The sequence below is a fragment of the Equus asinus genome, chromosome X (assembly GCF_041296235.1).
Source record: "Equus asinus isolate D_3611 breed Donkey chromosome X, EquAss-T2T_v2, whole genome shotgun sequence".
NCBI classification, from domain to species: Eukaryota; Metazoa; Chordata; class Mammalia; order Perissodactyla; family Equidae; genus Equus; species Equus asinus.
The window spans coordinates 95,962,970-95,980,042 of NC_091820.1; the positions used below are offsets into that span (position 1 = coordinate 95,962,970).

Sequence of the window (17,073 nt, forward strand, 5' to 3'; positions counted from 1 at the left end):
TATATACATACATTGGAATATTATTCATCCAGAAAAAAGGAATGAAGTACTGATATACGCTTCAGTGTGGATGAACTTCAAAAACATTATGCTAAGTGAAAGAAGCCAGATACAAAATCTCACATATTGTATGACTCGATTTAAGTGAAATTTCCAGAAGAGACAAATACGTAGAGACAGAAAGCAGACTGTTTGCCAGAGGCTGCAGGAGAGGGGGAAATGGGAGTAGCTGGTTAAAGTGTATGGGGTTTTATTTTGAGGTGACAACAATGTTTTGGAGCTGAATAGAGGTGGTGATTCCACAACATTTTAAATGTACTAAACACCAATGTATTGCTCACTTTGAAAAGGCTTCTAGAAGAAAATATAGGCAGTACACTCTTTGACATCAGTATTAAAAGGATCTTTTTGGACACCATGTCTTCTCAGACAAGGGAAACAACGGAAAGAATAAACAAATGGGACTTCATCAGACTAAAGAGCTTCTTCAAGGCAAGGGAAAACAGGATTGAAAAAAAAAACACAACCCACTAATTGGGAAAAAATATTTGCAAGTCATATATCCAACAAAGGGTTAATCTCCATAATATATAAAGAGCTCACACAACTCAATGACAAAAAAATCAAACCACCTCATCAAAAAATGGGCAGGAGACATGAAAAGACATTTCTCCAAAGAAGATATACGGATGGCCAATAGGCACATGAAAAGATGTTCATCATCGCTGTGCATCAGGGAAATGCAAATCAAAACTACACTAAGATATCACCTTACACCCATTAGAATGGCAAAAATAACCAAAACAAAAAGTAACAAATCTTGGAGAGGTCGCGGAGAAAAAGGAACCTTCATACACTGCTGGTGGGAATGCAAACTCATGCAGCCACTATGGAAAACAGTATGGAGATTTCTCAAAAACGTATAAATGGAAATACCATATGACCCAGCCATCCCACTACTGGGTATCTATCCAAAGAACTTGAAGTCAGCAATTCCAAAAGTCCCATGCACCCCTATGTTCATTGCAGCATTATTTACAATAGCCAAGACGTGGAAGCAACCCAAGTGCCCATCAACTGATGATTGGATAAAGAAGATATGGTATATATATAAAATGGAATACTACTCAGCCAGAAAAAAGGATAAAATCGTCCCATTCACAACAACATGGATGGACCTTGAGGGTAATATTATGTTAAGTGAAATAAGCCAGATAGAGAAAGACAACCTCTGTATGACTCCACTCATCTGTGGAAGTTAAACATGTAGACAAAGAGAACAGATTAGTGGATACCAGGGGAAAGGAGGGGTGGGGGTGGGCACAAAGTGAGAAGTGGTGCACCTACAACATGACTGACAAACAATAATCTACAACTGAAATTTCTCAAGGTTGTTAACTATCAAACTCAATAAAATTTTTTTCTAAAAAATGGATAATTTTATGCTATGTGAATTTCACCTCAATTTAGAAAAAACACATCACTACAAATTCCAAAAAAAATCTTAAAGGATAATAAGAAGTGAGTATTATAAACAAATTTGTGTCAATAAATTTGACAACTGAAAGGAACGCACGCAATATGTATTTACGTTATGATTCTCTTTATATGAAAATGTGTGTACATGTATATGTGTTGTGTATTTATGACTAAATTGTTCCAAATTATGCTAAAGAATGGCTACGCCAATGTAGGTGCTCAGACGCAATGTATAAGAGTACCTGTTGCCCCCCAACTTCAGAAATAATCTTGCAAAGCAAGATTGCCTCAGCATTTACACTTCAAAAACCTGTCCTGCAGGACAGTTTGCACAGAGACCTCTGTATGAGGAGGAAGATAGCAGGGTCAGTATTTGCCCAGGTCATGGGCCCTAGGGAATTGAGGGAACTGGCAGGAGAATGAGTAACTGGAAGACTGTGGCATCTGAGGTGGCTAGGGAGGGAGCCCGAGGATGTGGAAGCCTGAGGATGTAAAGAGACGAAGTAGACGGGCCATGCAATGGTTTCCAATGCCCCTGCCCATGAGGGAACTCAGACAGCTCGGAGAGCCTGAGTTGAGCCAGACAGTGCGACTGTTTGCTAACGTGTGAGACTGCCTCTATTCCTCAGGGTGCGGCTGAGAAGTGTGCACTGTGGTCTCTGTACTCTAGGTGAGAAGGCCGAGACTAGACTTTGATCACTGAGGTACCACATAGAATAACATGGAATTATTCCTTATGTAATGGCAATTATCCCCTTAGTTCATATTTTTAAGACATGCAATGCGCCAATGTATGGATCCTTCAAGTAAATATACGTAAAGAATGGAAAAGTGGCAAGTGGTTGGAAATACCGGTAGTATGCGAGACCCAAAATTAGAGGCATAATTTGTAAACAGGTGGTACACCTCACCTATGTCATCATTTATAAGATTCTAAGTTGAAATTTGTTATTGCTGTTATTTTCATTTCAAAAGTTATGCCTGCTTGTCGTCTAAAGTGCAAACGTCACGGAAGTGTGGAAAATGAATTGTGTAAGTGTCTCTTTCAACTCTTGCCTGCAATTCTGAACTACTAATTGCTAGTCAATGAGAATGGTCGCACAGAACTGACCAGAACGTGAGATCACGTGCTATTGTTGTTTGGAACTGAGAATGAACGACTGAACCTCCTCAAACACATGGACCTGGAGCACCTGGTGTCAGCTCCCTGAGAAAGGCACTGGGCAGACAGGCTCGTTCTCCCTCCCTCTCTCTCAGGTGCTAAAGTGAGATCCCTCCCACAGGCCACCTTGAGGAAGGGGGAGGGGGCGGTACAGTGCCTGGATGAGAAGACAAATGGAAGCATGGTGAGAGGTGTGAAAAGGCCCATTTCCCATTCCCCTGTGTGCAAACCATAAAATTGTTCGTGGTGTGGTCTTCGAATACATTCAAATGATGGGGAATAAGAAGTCAAATATGTGAGTCCTCAGCTTCCTTCCTTCCACAGCCCTCACCAGGCAGAAGGCATCCTCTGTGAAGCCCCTTTGTGCCAGGTCACATGCTTGTTTCTGCGGGCCTTCAGGCAGAGCAACTGACTGATTCACACTGCCTGCAAAGGCCAATCTCTGGAAGCAGCATGTGTCCCTTCTCACAGGATTTACTGACAAACTACCTATGGACTCAAGCCTGATGTGTCTGCTAGGGACTGCCAGGGTGAATGGGGGGCAGGAGGAGAGGGCAGGGCCTTTCAGTCCTGGACCCATTGGCTCACGGTTGGGGCAGGGCAAGAGCGATCCAGGACACACAGCATACAACGTGCAACGTCGCTCTTTATTATGAAAATAAACAGCAATCGTGAGTGGGGAAAATACAGAGAACAACTGATCCTTCGGGTCATTATGTTACCTGGCCTACAAGTTAACTTTGGCCTGTCGGTCAGCCAGGCCTCCCACCCCAGGCATGGGCATGGCCGTAGGCTGCAGAAAAGAGAAACAAAGATGACGTGGATGAAGGCAAAGACGAGATCCAAGGGCTCCTTTCAGGGGATTTGTTTGAAGGCCTCCTCTGGGATCTTGCCCCCTGTCTGGAGGGAAGGAGTCAGGATGTCAGAAGGGCCAGCTCCCTGAGTTTCATTCCCAGGCCACTGGGCTCCACCATCCTGGCCTTCCTGAAGGCCCAGAAACATCCAGCTTTAACCCACTTGATTCCCAGACCTCACCTTGAGCGTAGTGAAGGCCTGACCAGCTCTGGTGTAGTTCCACTCATTGTCCTGAAGGCACCTGGAATGGGAGAAGAACAGGTGATCTCCATTAGTATCGCAGTACAGACACGCTGACCACGCAGTGCCACCGCTAAATCTATGCCACGTTTTTGCTGGGACGCATGTACCAGAACGAGCACTATGAGTAATGATGAAGAAAGACCCAGGGAAAACCCAAATGTCTATCACTAGCATTCAAAACTGAAAAACAGAGCTGTGCAAAAGAACAAGGGAGCTTAATATATATTGATAAAGATGTTCAAGAAAATAACAAATGAAAATTTTAGAAATACAAGTTTCCAATCATTTTTTATTGAGATATAATGCACATACCATTTTAAAGTGTACAATTCCGTGCCTTTTAGTATATTCACAAGATTGTGCAACCATCACTACTATCTAGTTCCAAAATAATCTTATCATCTCAAAAAGAAACTCCTTAACCATTAGAGATCACTCACTATTCCTCCCCTTACCACAGACCCCGGTAACCCCTCGTCTGCTTTTGGGCTCTGTGGATTTGCCTGTCTTGGACATTTCATATAAATGGAATCGTACAATACGCAACGTTTTGTGACTGGCTCCTTTCACTTAGCATGGTTTCAAGGCTCATCGATGTCATGGCATATATCAGAACTGTGTTCTTTTTTATGACTGAATAATACTCTACTATATGGATGTACCAGATTTATTTATCCATTCACCAGCTGAAGGACTTTCGGGCTGTTTCCACTTTGTGGCTGTTATGAATAATGCTACTGTGAACATTCTTGTACAAGTTTTAGAGTGAACGTGTGAACTCATTTCTCCTGGTAGATACTTAGGAGTGGGACTACTGGGTCACATGGGAACTCCATGTTTAACCTTTTGAGGAACTGCCAAAATGTTTTCCCCAACTACTGCACCATTTTACATTCCCACCAGTAATACACGAGAATTCCAATTTCTCCACATCCTCACCAACACTTGTTATCATTCGTTTTATTGATGAAAGCCATCCTAGTGAGTGTGAAGTGGTAATTCATTCTGGTTTGGGTTTTTTTTCGAATTTATTTTATTTATTTACTTTTTTAATTGCGGTAACACTGGTTTATAGCACCATATATGTTTCAGGTGTACATTGTTATGTATTTTGACTTCTGTGTAGGTTCCATCATGTTCACCACCCAAAGACTACGATTCACCACCACACACATGTGCCTAGTCACCCTTTCGCCCTCCCTCCCCCACCCCAGGTAACCACCAATCCAATCTCTGTTTCTATGTGTGTGTTTGTCGTTTTTATCTTCTACTTATGAGTGAGATCATAAGGTATTTGCCTTTGTCCCTCTGATTTATTTCACTTAGCATAATACCCTCAAGGTCCATCCATGTTGTCGCAAATGGCCGGATTTCATCATTTCTTATAGCTGAGTAGTACTCCATTGCCTATCTAGACCACACCTTCTTTATCCATTCATCCCTTGATGGGCACCTAGGTTGCTTGCAAGTCTTGGCTATTGTGAATAATGCTGCGAAGAACACAGGGTGCACGTGTCTTTACGCATTCATGTTTTCATGTTCTTTGGGTAAATACCCAGCAGTGGAATAGCTGGATCTTATGGTAGATCTATTCTTAAGTTTTTGAGGATACTCCATAGTGTTTTCCATAGTGGCTGCACCAGTTTGCACTCCACCGGCAGTGTATGAGAGTTCCCTTCTCTCCACATCCTCCCCAACACTTATTGTTTCCTATCTTATTAATTATAGCCATTCTGACGGGAGTGAGGTGGTATCTCATTGTAGTTTTGATTTGCATTTCCCTGATAGTTAGTGATGTTGAACATCTTTTCATGTTCCTGTTGGCCATCTTTATATCTTGTTTGGAGAAATGTCTGTTCAGATCTTTTGCTCACCATTTAATTGAGTTGTTGGATCTTCTCGTGTTGAGAAGTATGAGTTCTCTGTATATTCTGGATATTAACCCCTTATCAGGTATATGGTTGCCAATGTCTTCTCCCAATTGTTACGGTGTGTTTTCATCTTGTTGATGGTTTCCTTTGCTGTGTAGAAGCTCCTTAGTTTGATGTAGTCCCATTTGTTTATTTTTTCTTTTGTTTCCCTTGCCCAGTCAGACACGGTACTTGAAAATGTGCTGCTAACACTGATGTCAAAGAGCGTACCGCCTATGTTCTCTTGTAGAATTTTCATGGTTTCAGGTCTTACCATACTGTTTTAGTTACCATGGCTGTGTAGTATATTTTGAAATCAGGGAGTGTGATACTTCCACCTTTGTTCTTTTTTCTCAGGATTGCTTTGGCTCTTCGGGGTCTTTGCTGTTTCATATAAATTTTAGGATTCTTCATTGTGGTATTAATTTGCATTTCCTTAATGACTAATGACGTTAAGAAGCTTTTCATGCGCTCACTGACCATTCATATATCTTTTTGGAGAAATGTCTATCCAGATATTCTCCATTTTTAAAATTTGGTGGTTTGTCTTTTTATTGTTGAGCTGTAAGGGTTCTTCATATATTCTTGTCAGATACGTGATTTGCAAATATTTCCTCCCATTCTGTTGGTGGGATTTTCTTTTTTGATAGTGTCCATTGATGCACAAAGGCTTTTAATTTTGATGAAGTCCAATTTATCTATTTTTTCTTTGGTTGCTTGTACTTTTGGTGTCATATATAAGAAATCGTTGCCTAACTCATGAAGACTTACACCTATGTTTTCTTCCAAGTTTTTACAGTTTTAGTTCTTACTTTTAGACCTTTGATCCATTTTCTGTATGTGTTTGCATAGGGTGTGAGTCAAGGGTCAAAATTTGTTGTTTTGCGTGCGGATTTCCAGTTGTCCCACCACCATTTGTGGAAGAGGCTACTTTTTCTCCATCGGAAGTTTTCGGCACTCTGGTTGATAATCAATTGACCATAAACGTGAGGGTTTATTTGTAGACTCTCAATTCCATTCCACTGATTCATGTGCTGTCCACATGCCAGTACCACTCAGTCTTGACTACTGTATCTTTGTAGCAAGTTTTGAAATCAGGAAGTGTGAGTCCCCTAACTTTGTGCTTCTCTCTCAAGACTGTTCTGGTGCACTTTCATGTGACATTTAGGATAGGCTTGTCGATTTTTGCATGGAAGGATTTTGATAGGTATTGCATTGAATCTGTAGATTGCTCTGGGTATTACTGCCGTCTTAACAATATCAAGTCTTCCAACCCATGAAAACGGGGTGTCTTTCTGTGTATTTATGGCTTATTTAATATATTCCAACAATGTTTTACAGATTTCAGAGTATAAGATATGTGCTTCTTTTGCTACATTTGTTTCTAAGTATTTTACTATTTTGATGCTACTGTACATGGGCTTCTTTTTTAATTTCATTTTTGCATTGTTCTTTGCAAGTACATAGAAATACAAATGAGTTCTGTATATTGCTCTTGTATCCTGCAACCTTGCTGAACTTGTTTATCAGTAGTCTTTTGGTGGATTCTTTCAGATTTTCTATGTACAATATAATGTCATTAAGCATTACACTAATTTTAAAATCCTTTACATATATAGTGGGATTATACCATTTTCATGGACCCAATTTGTTTTGGGAAGGAAAATATCCAAAAAGTTATTTTTCCAAATTGCCGGCAAGTTTTCCTGATTCACCCCCCGGCTGTCCCAACTCGCCCCTATTCCCATGCACACCCAGCACTCACTTCTGAGACCACTCGAGGTTCATCCCAGACTGGGTGGAGAAAGCCTGCACCATTTCCTGCTGCTCCTGGGAGACGGTGGGCACGGAGCTGGAGGTGGGTGTGGGAACTGGCATGAAGAACGCTCTCTGAGTCTCGTCGGGGGTGGCGTCCCTCACAAACAGCTGGTCATTCACGATGCACAGACTGGAGGAAAAATGGGCCCCCGGACAACTGATGAATGGACAACCCCACAACCCCGGAAATGAGCCTGCTCCCACGGCCACTCAGCAACCAGATTCCTTCCAGAGCCCTATACTGTGCCTGCCCTCTAGATTCCTTGGCTCGTACCTCCACCCTTCTCACAGAGCTCACCTTTGGAGAGACTGTCTACCAGCTTCACTACATTTGTACTTTACCTGCAACCCAGGGACAATTTTGCACTTGCATTTACCCTGTACAACAGCCCAAGGGGCGGACAGTCTAATCTCCATGTTCAGAGGGAGACACTGAGTCACAAGGAAGTCATGTGACTTAACCAAGGTCACACAGCTAGTGAGTGTTGGGGCCAGGAAGAGAACCCAGTGTTCCGACTCCAGACCCCATGCTCTTACCCACTAGGCTAGGCTGCTCCTCGGATCTAACTGGTGGCTTTCCACAATACTGAGAAAACCCCGAGGTCAACACCACCACATTCCCACCCACTGAGCCCAGGCTGGGCTGGGTGTTCCCACTCACAACACAGTACTCACCTGGAATTGCTGGCAGGGACAATGATGAAGGTTCGTGTGAAGGCACGAACAGAACTCTGAGACTTTCCTACCACTTTAAAAACAAACAACAAACAAAAATACCCCCGAAGAGTCACACATGCTTTACATGCTCACACGGCATTACCTAGTCAGGATCTGACTTGATAGTCATGCTGAAGGGGACAGTTGTTCACTGGGAGTCAGGGTGTTGGGAATGGAGCGGGCAACAATAGGAGCAATCTGCTCCCAGTCCAGGGACCCTACTATGTGTCGGGCTCTGTGACAACCACTTTACAGGCTCAGTTGATTCATTTTTCACAGCGACCCAAGAGGTGGGTATTATTAGCCCCATTTTCCAAATGAGGAAACCCGGAGGTTAAGGAACCGGCCAAAGTTCACAGAGCCAGGATCTGGGATGAGAGACATCAAAACTCCACAGCCTGTGTCCCTGTACCTGAGCTGTGCGGGGCAGACAGGCATGGACACAGGTCAGACCAGGACGGTTTGGAGGCAGAGTGGGGACTGAAGAACACAGATTACTGGAGTAGGAAGACAGGGGAAGGGACCAGGGAAGCTGGGAGAGTTCTGAGAGGGAGCCCAGCCGGGGGGAAGGAGCAGTGGGGCATCTGGGGTGGGGACTCCACATACACTCACCTTCACTGAACACCCCGTTGAGAGAGATGCACAGCACCCTTTCCTGAAAGGGAAGAGCCCAGGTGCTCAGTCACCACCTAAACCTCCTACCCACCTGCGGCTTTCTGGGCACGCCTGAGGGAGGAAGCAGGTGCTCACCGTTTGGAGCCAGGTTTCTACCAAGAAGGAGCTGAATTCATGCTGAGTTCTGGGCAACACACAGAGGGAGCGCACGATGTCATGTTTTGTATGTTTCAGCAGCTGAACCCGCAAGTCTGTGGGGGGGTGAGAGTGAAGGTCAGGGACTGCCACACTCTGGGCCTTGACTGACCCCTCCACACCCCCTTTCCCTGCCCAATCTTCCCACACGCACAGGGGTCCTTGAGCTTCTTTATGTTCCTGTTATACTTGACGTACTCGCACAAGCTGCTTCTAGGAGAGAAGGAGGAGCAGGAGGTGGTGATCTGTCCAGTGTGGGTGTTTCCAGGAGCTGGCCTGTGTCTGCTGGGGAGCCACAGGGCCCAGGAACAGAGTGTGAGCTGTGATACTCACAGAGCTGGGTCCTCGGGGTTGAAGGGAATGCTCAGAGAGAAGTAGGCCTCGTCGTGGTAAGCACCAAGAAGACCCTGTCGGTCTCCATAGTCATAGATGAAGTAATACCTGTGGGGGAGCAATGAAGACAATCTGTCCCCGTGGTGTAGACGTCAAATAAGACTCAAAAACTCCCACAAGCAGATCTGTGCTTGGGTGGCCTGGCCTGTCCCAGCCTTCCCCATTCCTGTGCTCCCGGGAGTACTTACTGCTGCAAGAATTGCATGACTAGATTTTTCAGTGTCTCAGATCCTTTAGAGCTTTCCTGGAATCAAAAGACATTGAGATCATGTGGCTGATAAAGCCTCCCTTGTGATACCACAATGTTGTTGATCCTTCTTGCTCACCTTGCCAGGCTTTAAGTAGCAGGTGTCAACGTCAACGACAATCGGCGTGGGTAACTCCCGGCCATCCTGGAGAAGGGAAGAGGAAGTCAGCAGTGCAGACCAGGGAGGTGGCCCTAGATGATCAGGGAAAAGGATGGGCCCAGGAGAGGGTGAGGGTCAGAGGTCAGGTGTGAAAGGCCCCTGGAAAATCCATGGGCAAGACTACAGTGGGCGTCTTCATCATGAGGTCTTGGAAGTCTCTACTATTAAATGCAACTTTTTGTGTGTGTGGGCGTTAGCATGGGCATTTTCCCACCAAATATATTCATGTCTTTCTCAGGAGTCCCTGTCCCTTAAAATGGATAAAGGTCTCATGCAAACATATAACCTAGGCGAGCCCCAAAGGGCTTGGGGGCAGATGTGGAGGCCATCAATGTGAGTGAGAGACAATCACAAACGTAGGCACTTACCAGGCGTAACAGCTTGGGGAAATATTCCTTGATGGCACTGTCCAAAACCGAAAATAGAAAGAAGTGGTTGATAGTTCGGGGCTGCAGCACTTCTTTTGATTTAAAATACTGATACCATAAACACAGCCCAGTGTCTTCTGCCCATCCAGAAGGCCCCTTTGCCCAACTCAGCCTCTGATTTCATGGCTATTGGGGCCACTTCCCCGCTGAGCACTGAGCATCTGTCATATGGACTGTCTGAAAGGCGCAGTCTCTAGATCTCACTCCACACCTTCACATTCGTATTCCCTCCCTCCTGCCTTCCCTTCCTCCTGGCTTCCCTCCCTCCTTCTCCTTCCCCCTGGGTGGCTCTCACCTACACTGCTCTCACTCCTCCCCATGCACAATATAGCATTTGGAGCCCAGGTCCAGGGTTTCCTTCCCCTCCCTGCCCCCCTTCCTTCCTCCAAGACCCCACCAAAGGCTGCAGAGAGGAGAGGGAATGGGGTGGGAGCCCAGGGCTCTGCTACCTCACTGGGGGTCCAGCATTCTGCCGGGACCAGGACACCTCCAGGGATGGCCCATGATGCTGAGGCAAGGAAGTGAGTGAGGCCAGGCTCAGGAGGCAGGGAGGGAAGGGGAGGGGATGAGAACAGAGAGGGAGTGAAGGTAGGACAGAGAGATGAGAGAGACACAGGGGAGTAGAGACAAAGGAGAGAGAGAAAGCAAAGCAAAGGGAAGAGAAAGAAGCTCTGCCCTGGTGGTGGGGATCAGGGAAGAAGAGAGGAGAAAGGGGTGATGGCTCCCCTGCTGCAGCCCTTTCCTTCATATGCCCTGGCTGGCCCTGGACCCGAGGTAGGAGTGGAAAACATGCACTTGTTTGGGCTGGGGGCCCACTGGATGCTGGTTGACACTTTGCCACTTGTGTGAGCTCAGTCTGAGCTGGGAATGGGAAATGGAGGAGCCACGGGGGCAGGAGACCTTCCCCAGAAGGAGTAAAGGGTCAGGTCCCAGCTCACCATGGGGTGCAGGCCTATGGCCCCCTCTTATGATCACCACCTTCTCTCCTGATGGCCCCTGTGCACCTGTGCCTGTCTTAGTCGATTCCTTGTCTGAGGAATCACAGCCTTCTTGGGTGACCCGCAGTTCTTCAAGGAAGGACCAGGCAGGATGATGTGACATGTGGATGGAGGGAGGGGCAGTGCCCCCGAGAGGCCTTTCCTTCTGTCTCCTCAGCCACCTCTGCCCTCTGCCTTTCACTCGTGCCTCAGGAAGCCCTCTCAGTGGCGGTGACCCACTTCTGGCCACTTGACTCAGGGAACCCAGCTTTCTCCCAAGGAGTGCCCAGCTCTTGGCATTGTGCCAGAAGAACAGATGTCATGAAGACAGCAACCCGGGGCCTTGGACCTCAGCATGGGGTAGGAAAGATCCTATGGCAACCTGGGATCGGAGGGGAGACCCATTTGAACTAAGGGAAAAAGGATCCTTCTCAGGGCAGGAGAGGGAATCTCCCTATTGGCTCATAAGCAAGAAGCCCTGTCTCAGCATGAGACCTTGGTCCAGAGGGCCCTTCTCAGTCCAGGGCACCAGCATCTGGCTCAAGGCTGGTGAGTCCTGGTCCTGGCAAGTAGGAGGAGCCCTGCCGCCTGGAACACACTCTTGGGAGAGCATGCTAGAGCAAGCCAGGTGCAGACTCCGGAAACAGACCCCAGAGCACGTGAAGAGGTGAGCTGGTCAGAGGAAGGAAAGGAGCCCTCTAAGCACAGATGAGGGACACAGAAAAGAGATGGCAGGGCCTGTGGTCCTCCCAGAAGACCAGGCCCACCACCTCTGCAGAGGGGCATTGTCAGGGGTCGTTCAGGCTCCCGTGCGTGAAAGTCCCCAAGAAGGGTGACAGGGGTTCACACCGACCTTATGTAGGTGGACTGGTCTCGAAAGGTGTCACACAAGGGGTTGCCTTCCAGCCACAGCTCTTCAAGTTTCAGCCCTTTCATCTTGCCCACCTCCCACGCGGAATTCAGCTGAGGAACATGGGGAGGAAACTGGAAAAGGAGTCCCAAGGAAAGACAGACATCTGGGCCCCTGCACACCCAGCCCCCACCCTCTCCCACAGGCACCTTCACCTGCCTCCTGTCATCACTCTGATGAGCACCACCACCTACTCTCAACCAACTTTGGTTGGCTCCCTCTTCCCACCTCATTTTTGGAGAGGTTCAGGATCTTGACTGTGGGGGCCTTCTGTATAATGTCAGACAGGCCATCCAGCTGGTACAGTTTGTTGTTGCACAAGTTCAAGGACAACAGCTTTTGAGGAAGAAGAGTTAGAGTGATGGTGACATCTGGGGCCTGGGAGACAAGTCTGTCCTCCATCCCATCTGTTCCACCCCCTATCATAATATCAGCGCTAGGCCTAAGGCCTCACCTTGGGGAAATTCGTTTCGATGATCTGCAGGGTGGCAGCCATGCAGCTTCTTCGATTCAGGATTATATCAATATCATGGTCCACCAAGTCTTCAGAAAGCCAAGAAGAGAGAATGAGAAGGTTGAGATGGGTCCAGGGCCAGCACCAACCCCTCTCCACGTCACCATCCCTAAGTCTCCCTCCCAGGCAGATCTTTCTGTCCTCACCTGCCTCAGAATTACTGCTGTCAGGCATACCTGGGTCAAAGCGGAGCGTTTGGAGGTCAAGAGCTTGCTGGGAGACATCATATCGTTTGCTCATGGCCAGCTGCAGGGAGAGATGGAGAGAGAGGCTCTGAGGCTGTGGTGGTGATAGGGAAATCAGGGGCTGGGGGAAGAAGAGGTGGGTCTGGGTGTGGGCATACAATGTACCTTGAATCTGCATTACCTTTAGCTGCTCCATTTCTTCTGGTTCCAACTTATTCTGCACAGAGTAGGGTTCAGCAGAAGGATCAACAATGATAGATATCTGCAGGAAGGCGAGGTGGAGTAAGCACCATGAACTTTAATTCCAAAGACGACCACCGGCCCCTGGCCTGTCCTCCTCCCCCGGGACTGGGTACAGGTACGGCCCTCAACAGACACCTTTTGGTTCTCCACGCCACAAATCTTGTAGCTCACATCCCTCAAGGCAGAGGCAGGGCCAGCATCCTGCACAAAGAACCGAGCCCAGTCTTTCACGTAGTGGAACTACAGGGATTGAAGGCAACAGCAACAGCGTCAGAGGCCATGGCCCCTGCCGAGCCAGGGCTCTCCCCCTTTCCTGTGCCCACTCATCTGACTTCGCCATCGTCTCTTACATCCACTGGAGTGAAGGGGACACTGCAATGGCTCTGGATTGAATTCATTAGCCATGTCTTGTCATACTTTCTCCCATATGGAATCTGGGGGTGAAAAGGGTTGGAGAGAAGAGAGACAACATGGAATCAAGCCTGGAGAACAGACCCAGCAGTGTTCTTTTCCAACCTTCTATTGCGCTTCAAAGGATTTCAAAAGAAGGGACGACTGGCATGATTTCTTATGTTTGTGCCAAATATAGATTTCCTACATTCCTTTTCTCTCTATCCAAAGCTCTCCTCCAAACAATCAACTTAAAGTGGTAGGCATGATCTTCTTTTTGTAAAGTTCCAGGAGATCCTCCCTAGGGCAGACCCTGCTCGCACCTCAGACAATGTCTCCAGAGACTCGACCCCCATCCTCCACACTCAGCTTCAGCCAAACTGAGACATCCAGTGTGGAGCTGCTCCACCTTTGTGACAGTAGTTTCCATCTTTGCCTTTAGACAGGCTCCTCTGTTCTCCCTACAGTCAGCCTGTTCCTTTTATATGGCTTCTTTGAATTTTCCCTTAGATGAACAAGGTTAACTCCTTGTAATAAAAAGGACAGATTACAAACTGTCCCCAGCAAAGTACTTAGTGTCTCTACATGAGCCCAACACAACCCCCGAAACCCCGACCTTTCTCCTTTCTCTCCTGTGCATTGCCTACAGTTTTGTAGGACACTCACTGTGATCTTGAACCAGCTCCCTGGGGTTCCATCCTTTGTGTTATCCCCCACTTCTCTCTCCAAAGGTTTTCTGTTTCTCCACGCAGCCCTCTGGATATGGTCTTCATTATGCCATTTCACTCTTCTGTTTTTGTGTCGAGTAGTGTAGGGCGTCCTGCGGGGGGAAGTGCAGAGAAGGGGAGTGGCCATCAATGCTAAGAAAGTCTTCTATACACCTTTGCCTCTCTGACAGCAGGACTACAATTAGGATTGCTCAACCATTATTCCACTCCCAGTATTCTCCAGTTTTCCAGTGAGAGAAGGAAATCACCATGGAGAGTGAAACAGCTGCATAGTCCCAGGAGCTGCTACATGCAAACCAGGCTGCCTGGTCACTTACCGTCTTACTTGGGGGTCCTCCTGGACATCCCTCATCACCATGTTTCCATCATGCTCCTGGTGGTGTGAAGGCCAAGGTTCATATCCACCGTGATCACGAGGGTTCCTTTTGCCAAAATTACCTCGGAAAGACCTCCAATTTCTATTTCTTCCTCGAGGTGAGCTGCCACTATCATTGTATTCTGGAAAGGGGAACAACAATACAAGTTTGAAGACACATCAGTGGTCCATTTACCATCTACTACGTCTTGAGCTAACACCATGGTAGGGCAAGCAAGGTGCCAACCTGCCCTAAGGGACCAATCCCACAAACTCCAGAAAGGAAACTCCTCTGCCTGTGCAGACAGGAGAGCCTTATCTGACAGAGGGCACTATCAGGGAAGATATGTTAGAGGAGGAGGAGCAGGAGGAGCGGGAGGGGGAAACTGTGTTGAATCTCTTAAAAAATGCAGCAGGGTTTATAAAGAACAGAGGCGTGTGCGTCCATGGGTTAGATGGGACACCAGCCATACACTAGAAAGGTATCTGAATCTTGCCTTCTCTCAGGCCTCTCTAGCGACCACACCAGTACCTGGGAGGGAACCTCTCTCACTTCCCAGAGCCAATCGGCCACCAACCTGATTCCACTAACAATCAGCAAGCTGTACTTCCTCTGCTGGTGTAGTGCAAACTTTAATGTCAGGTGGGACTGACGTTAACAGCCTCCAGCCTAGCTCTCAACAACACCCTGTTTGAAATATCCAGAGTGAGCTTTCTCTTTGCCTAGCCTGAGATGCCTTCCTGCTCAGGAGACAGCTCTTTCTAACTTCAGCTCTTCTGCAACAGGCGTCTGAATGACCAACTGGAATGATGTATCAACTACCATATCCGAGGGTTCAGGCATTCTCCCTTTCTCTTTCTACTCTTGGTTTCTAATTTGATTCCATTACGGTCAGAGAACATACTCTGTATGGTTTCAATGCTTTTTAAGTTTGCTGAGATTTGTTTGATGGTCCAGGAGATGGTCCATCTTGGTAAATGTTACATAGACACTTGGAAAAACATTGTACTCTGCTGTTGTTGGGTGCCCTATTTACACGATGTAGATCCTGTTAGTTCATGGTATTATTCAGATCTCCTATATCCTTGCTGGTTTGCTCTCTAGTAATTCTATCACCTGCTCATAAGGGGGGGTGTTGAAGGCCCCAATTATAATTATGGACATGGCTGTTTCTCCTTTTGGCTCCATCAGAGTTTGCTTCGTGTACTTTGAGGCTCTGTTGTTTGGTACATACACTTTTAGGGTTGTTATGTCTCCCTGGTGGATTGATCCTTTTATCATTATGTAGTGCCTCTGTTTGTCTCTTATTAATTTCTTTGCTCTGATGTCTACTTTAGTGGGTATTGTAGCCACAGGTACGCTTGTAAAGTGTCTTGGTTATATTTCAGCCTGTATTCACTCCTAGGATTTGTGTTGCTGTTCACCCCTCCCACCCAAACACTCCCCACCAACATTTGTAATTCACCATATGGAGAGATTTGGAAGTTTTTCTGGGCATCTACAGAAATAAGATAGTCTCAGTTCTATCTCCTGTAGGTAGATTAACTAAAGGTATTTTATTTTTTATCACATTCAAGTCAAACAGTGTACCAGCAGATAATAATCCTAGTGGTTTGAGGGGAGGGAGGATTACTCAGGTAATTAGGCTGTTAGAAACCAGCTTCCTTTTGGGTTCTAATACTTAAGGTTTTCTAGGTTTGTGTGCTGTACATTTTGTACATTAATTACTCCCCATGTTGGCTGAGGGCACACTTATGAGTAAAAGTTCGTTCACTGCTGATCACTCCACGATGTAGTGATTAGGACCAGCCTCAGATGAACTCCTCTGAGAAGTCATTGCTTTCAATGTGTGGCCCGCTGTCAGGACCCTCCTGCTGCTCACAACCTTTGGGACATTGCCTGTGTGGCACTGGAAGTGAAATTAGACATGAATCGAGCATTTGAGCCAGAAATGCCACTTGCTCAGTCCCCAAAACTTGGAGGCACCCTGGAGTGTTCTCTTTCTCTCATACTCCACATCCAACCGATCAGGAAATTCTCTTGGCCCCCCTCTCAAAGTATATCCCGAACCTAGCTGCTTCTCCCCACCTCCATTACTCCCACCCTAGCCAAGACACCAACACCCATCTCCTGGATTATAGCAGCTACCAACTGGTCCCTCTGCTTTCATCCTTGCTCTGTCACCATCTGTTTTCAACCCAGCAGCAGAGCATGAGGCAAGTCATTTCACTCCTCTGCTCAAAACCATACAACAATGGTTTGAAGCCCATCAACGTGTTAAAAAGCCATGACTTCATAATCATACTAAACCACAATAACAACCACCAAGAGAAACACTATCGGGGACCTTTGGACAATGCCAGGCAACCAACTCGTTTTCCTGAAAATCCACCAATGAAAGGAAGAAATCAAATGTTAAAGGGAGGAGTAAGGGCATGCGGTCAACATATGGCATATAACAAGAGTCAGAATCATCTTCGAGAACTAACATTACTTCAGAAATACCATCGCGGAGGGGAAAGTGTCCAAGTGAGCCAGCTAACAGCTA

At 46.7% G+C, this 17,073-nt stretch overlaps 1 protein-coding gene across 1 annotated transcript; it reads right to left on the minus strand.

Moving 5' to 3' along the window:
* Positions 1-3,496: 3,496 nt before the first annotated feature.
* On the minus strand, positions 3,497-14,656 carry LOC139042612 (nuclear RNA export factor 2-like). The gene is made up of 20 exons (XM_070501768.1): positions 14,487-14,656; positions 14,108-14,261; positions 13,402-13,485; positions 13,187-13,291; positions 12,990-13,070; positions 12,800-12,869; positions 12,564-12,652; positions 12,338-12,445; positions 12,053-12,162; positions 10,163-10,199; positions 9,714-9,779; positions 9,576-9,631; positions 9,328-9,435; positions 9,149-9,207; positions 8,935-9,050; positions 8,797-8,839; positions 8,143-8,215; positions 7,415-7,597; positions 3,677-3,737; positions 3,497-3,541 (listed from the first exon to the last, which is right to left on the minus strand). The coding sequence occupies exons 1-20, from the start codon at positions 14,525-14,527 to the stop codon at positions 3,497-3,499; spliced, it is 1,689 nt and encodes a 562-aa protein (XP_070357869.1). The 5' UTR covers positions 14,528-14,656.
* Positions 14,657-17,073: the final 2,417 nt, after the last annotated feature.

Coding starts and splice junctions, on each gene's coding strand:
- LOC139042612 (XM_070501768.1), bottom strand. CDS start 14,527: ATGGTGATGAGGGATGTCCAGGAGGACCCCCAAGTAAGACG. Junction 8,216..8,796: donor CAACGGGGTGTTCAGTGAAG/GTGAGTGTATGT, acceptor TTGTTTTTAAAG/TGGTAGGAAAGTCTCAGAGT. Junction 7,598..8,142: donor GTCCCTGCCAGCAATTCCAG/GTGAGTACTGTG, acceptor TTTTTCCTCCAG/TCTGTGCATCGTGAATGACC.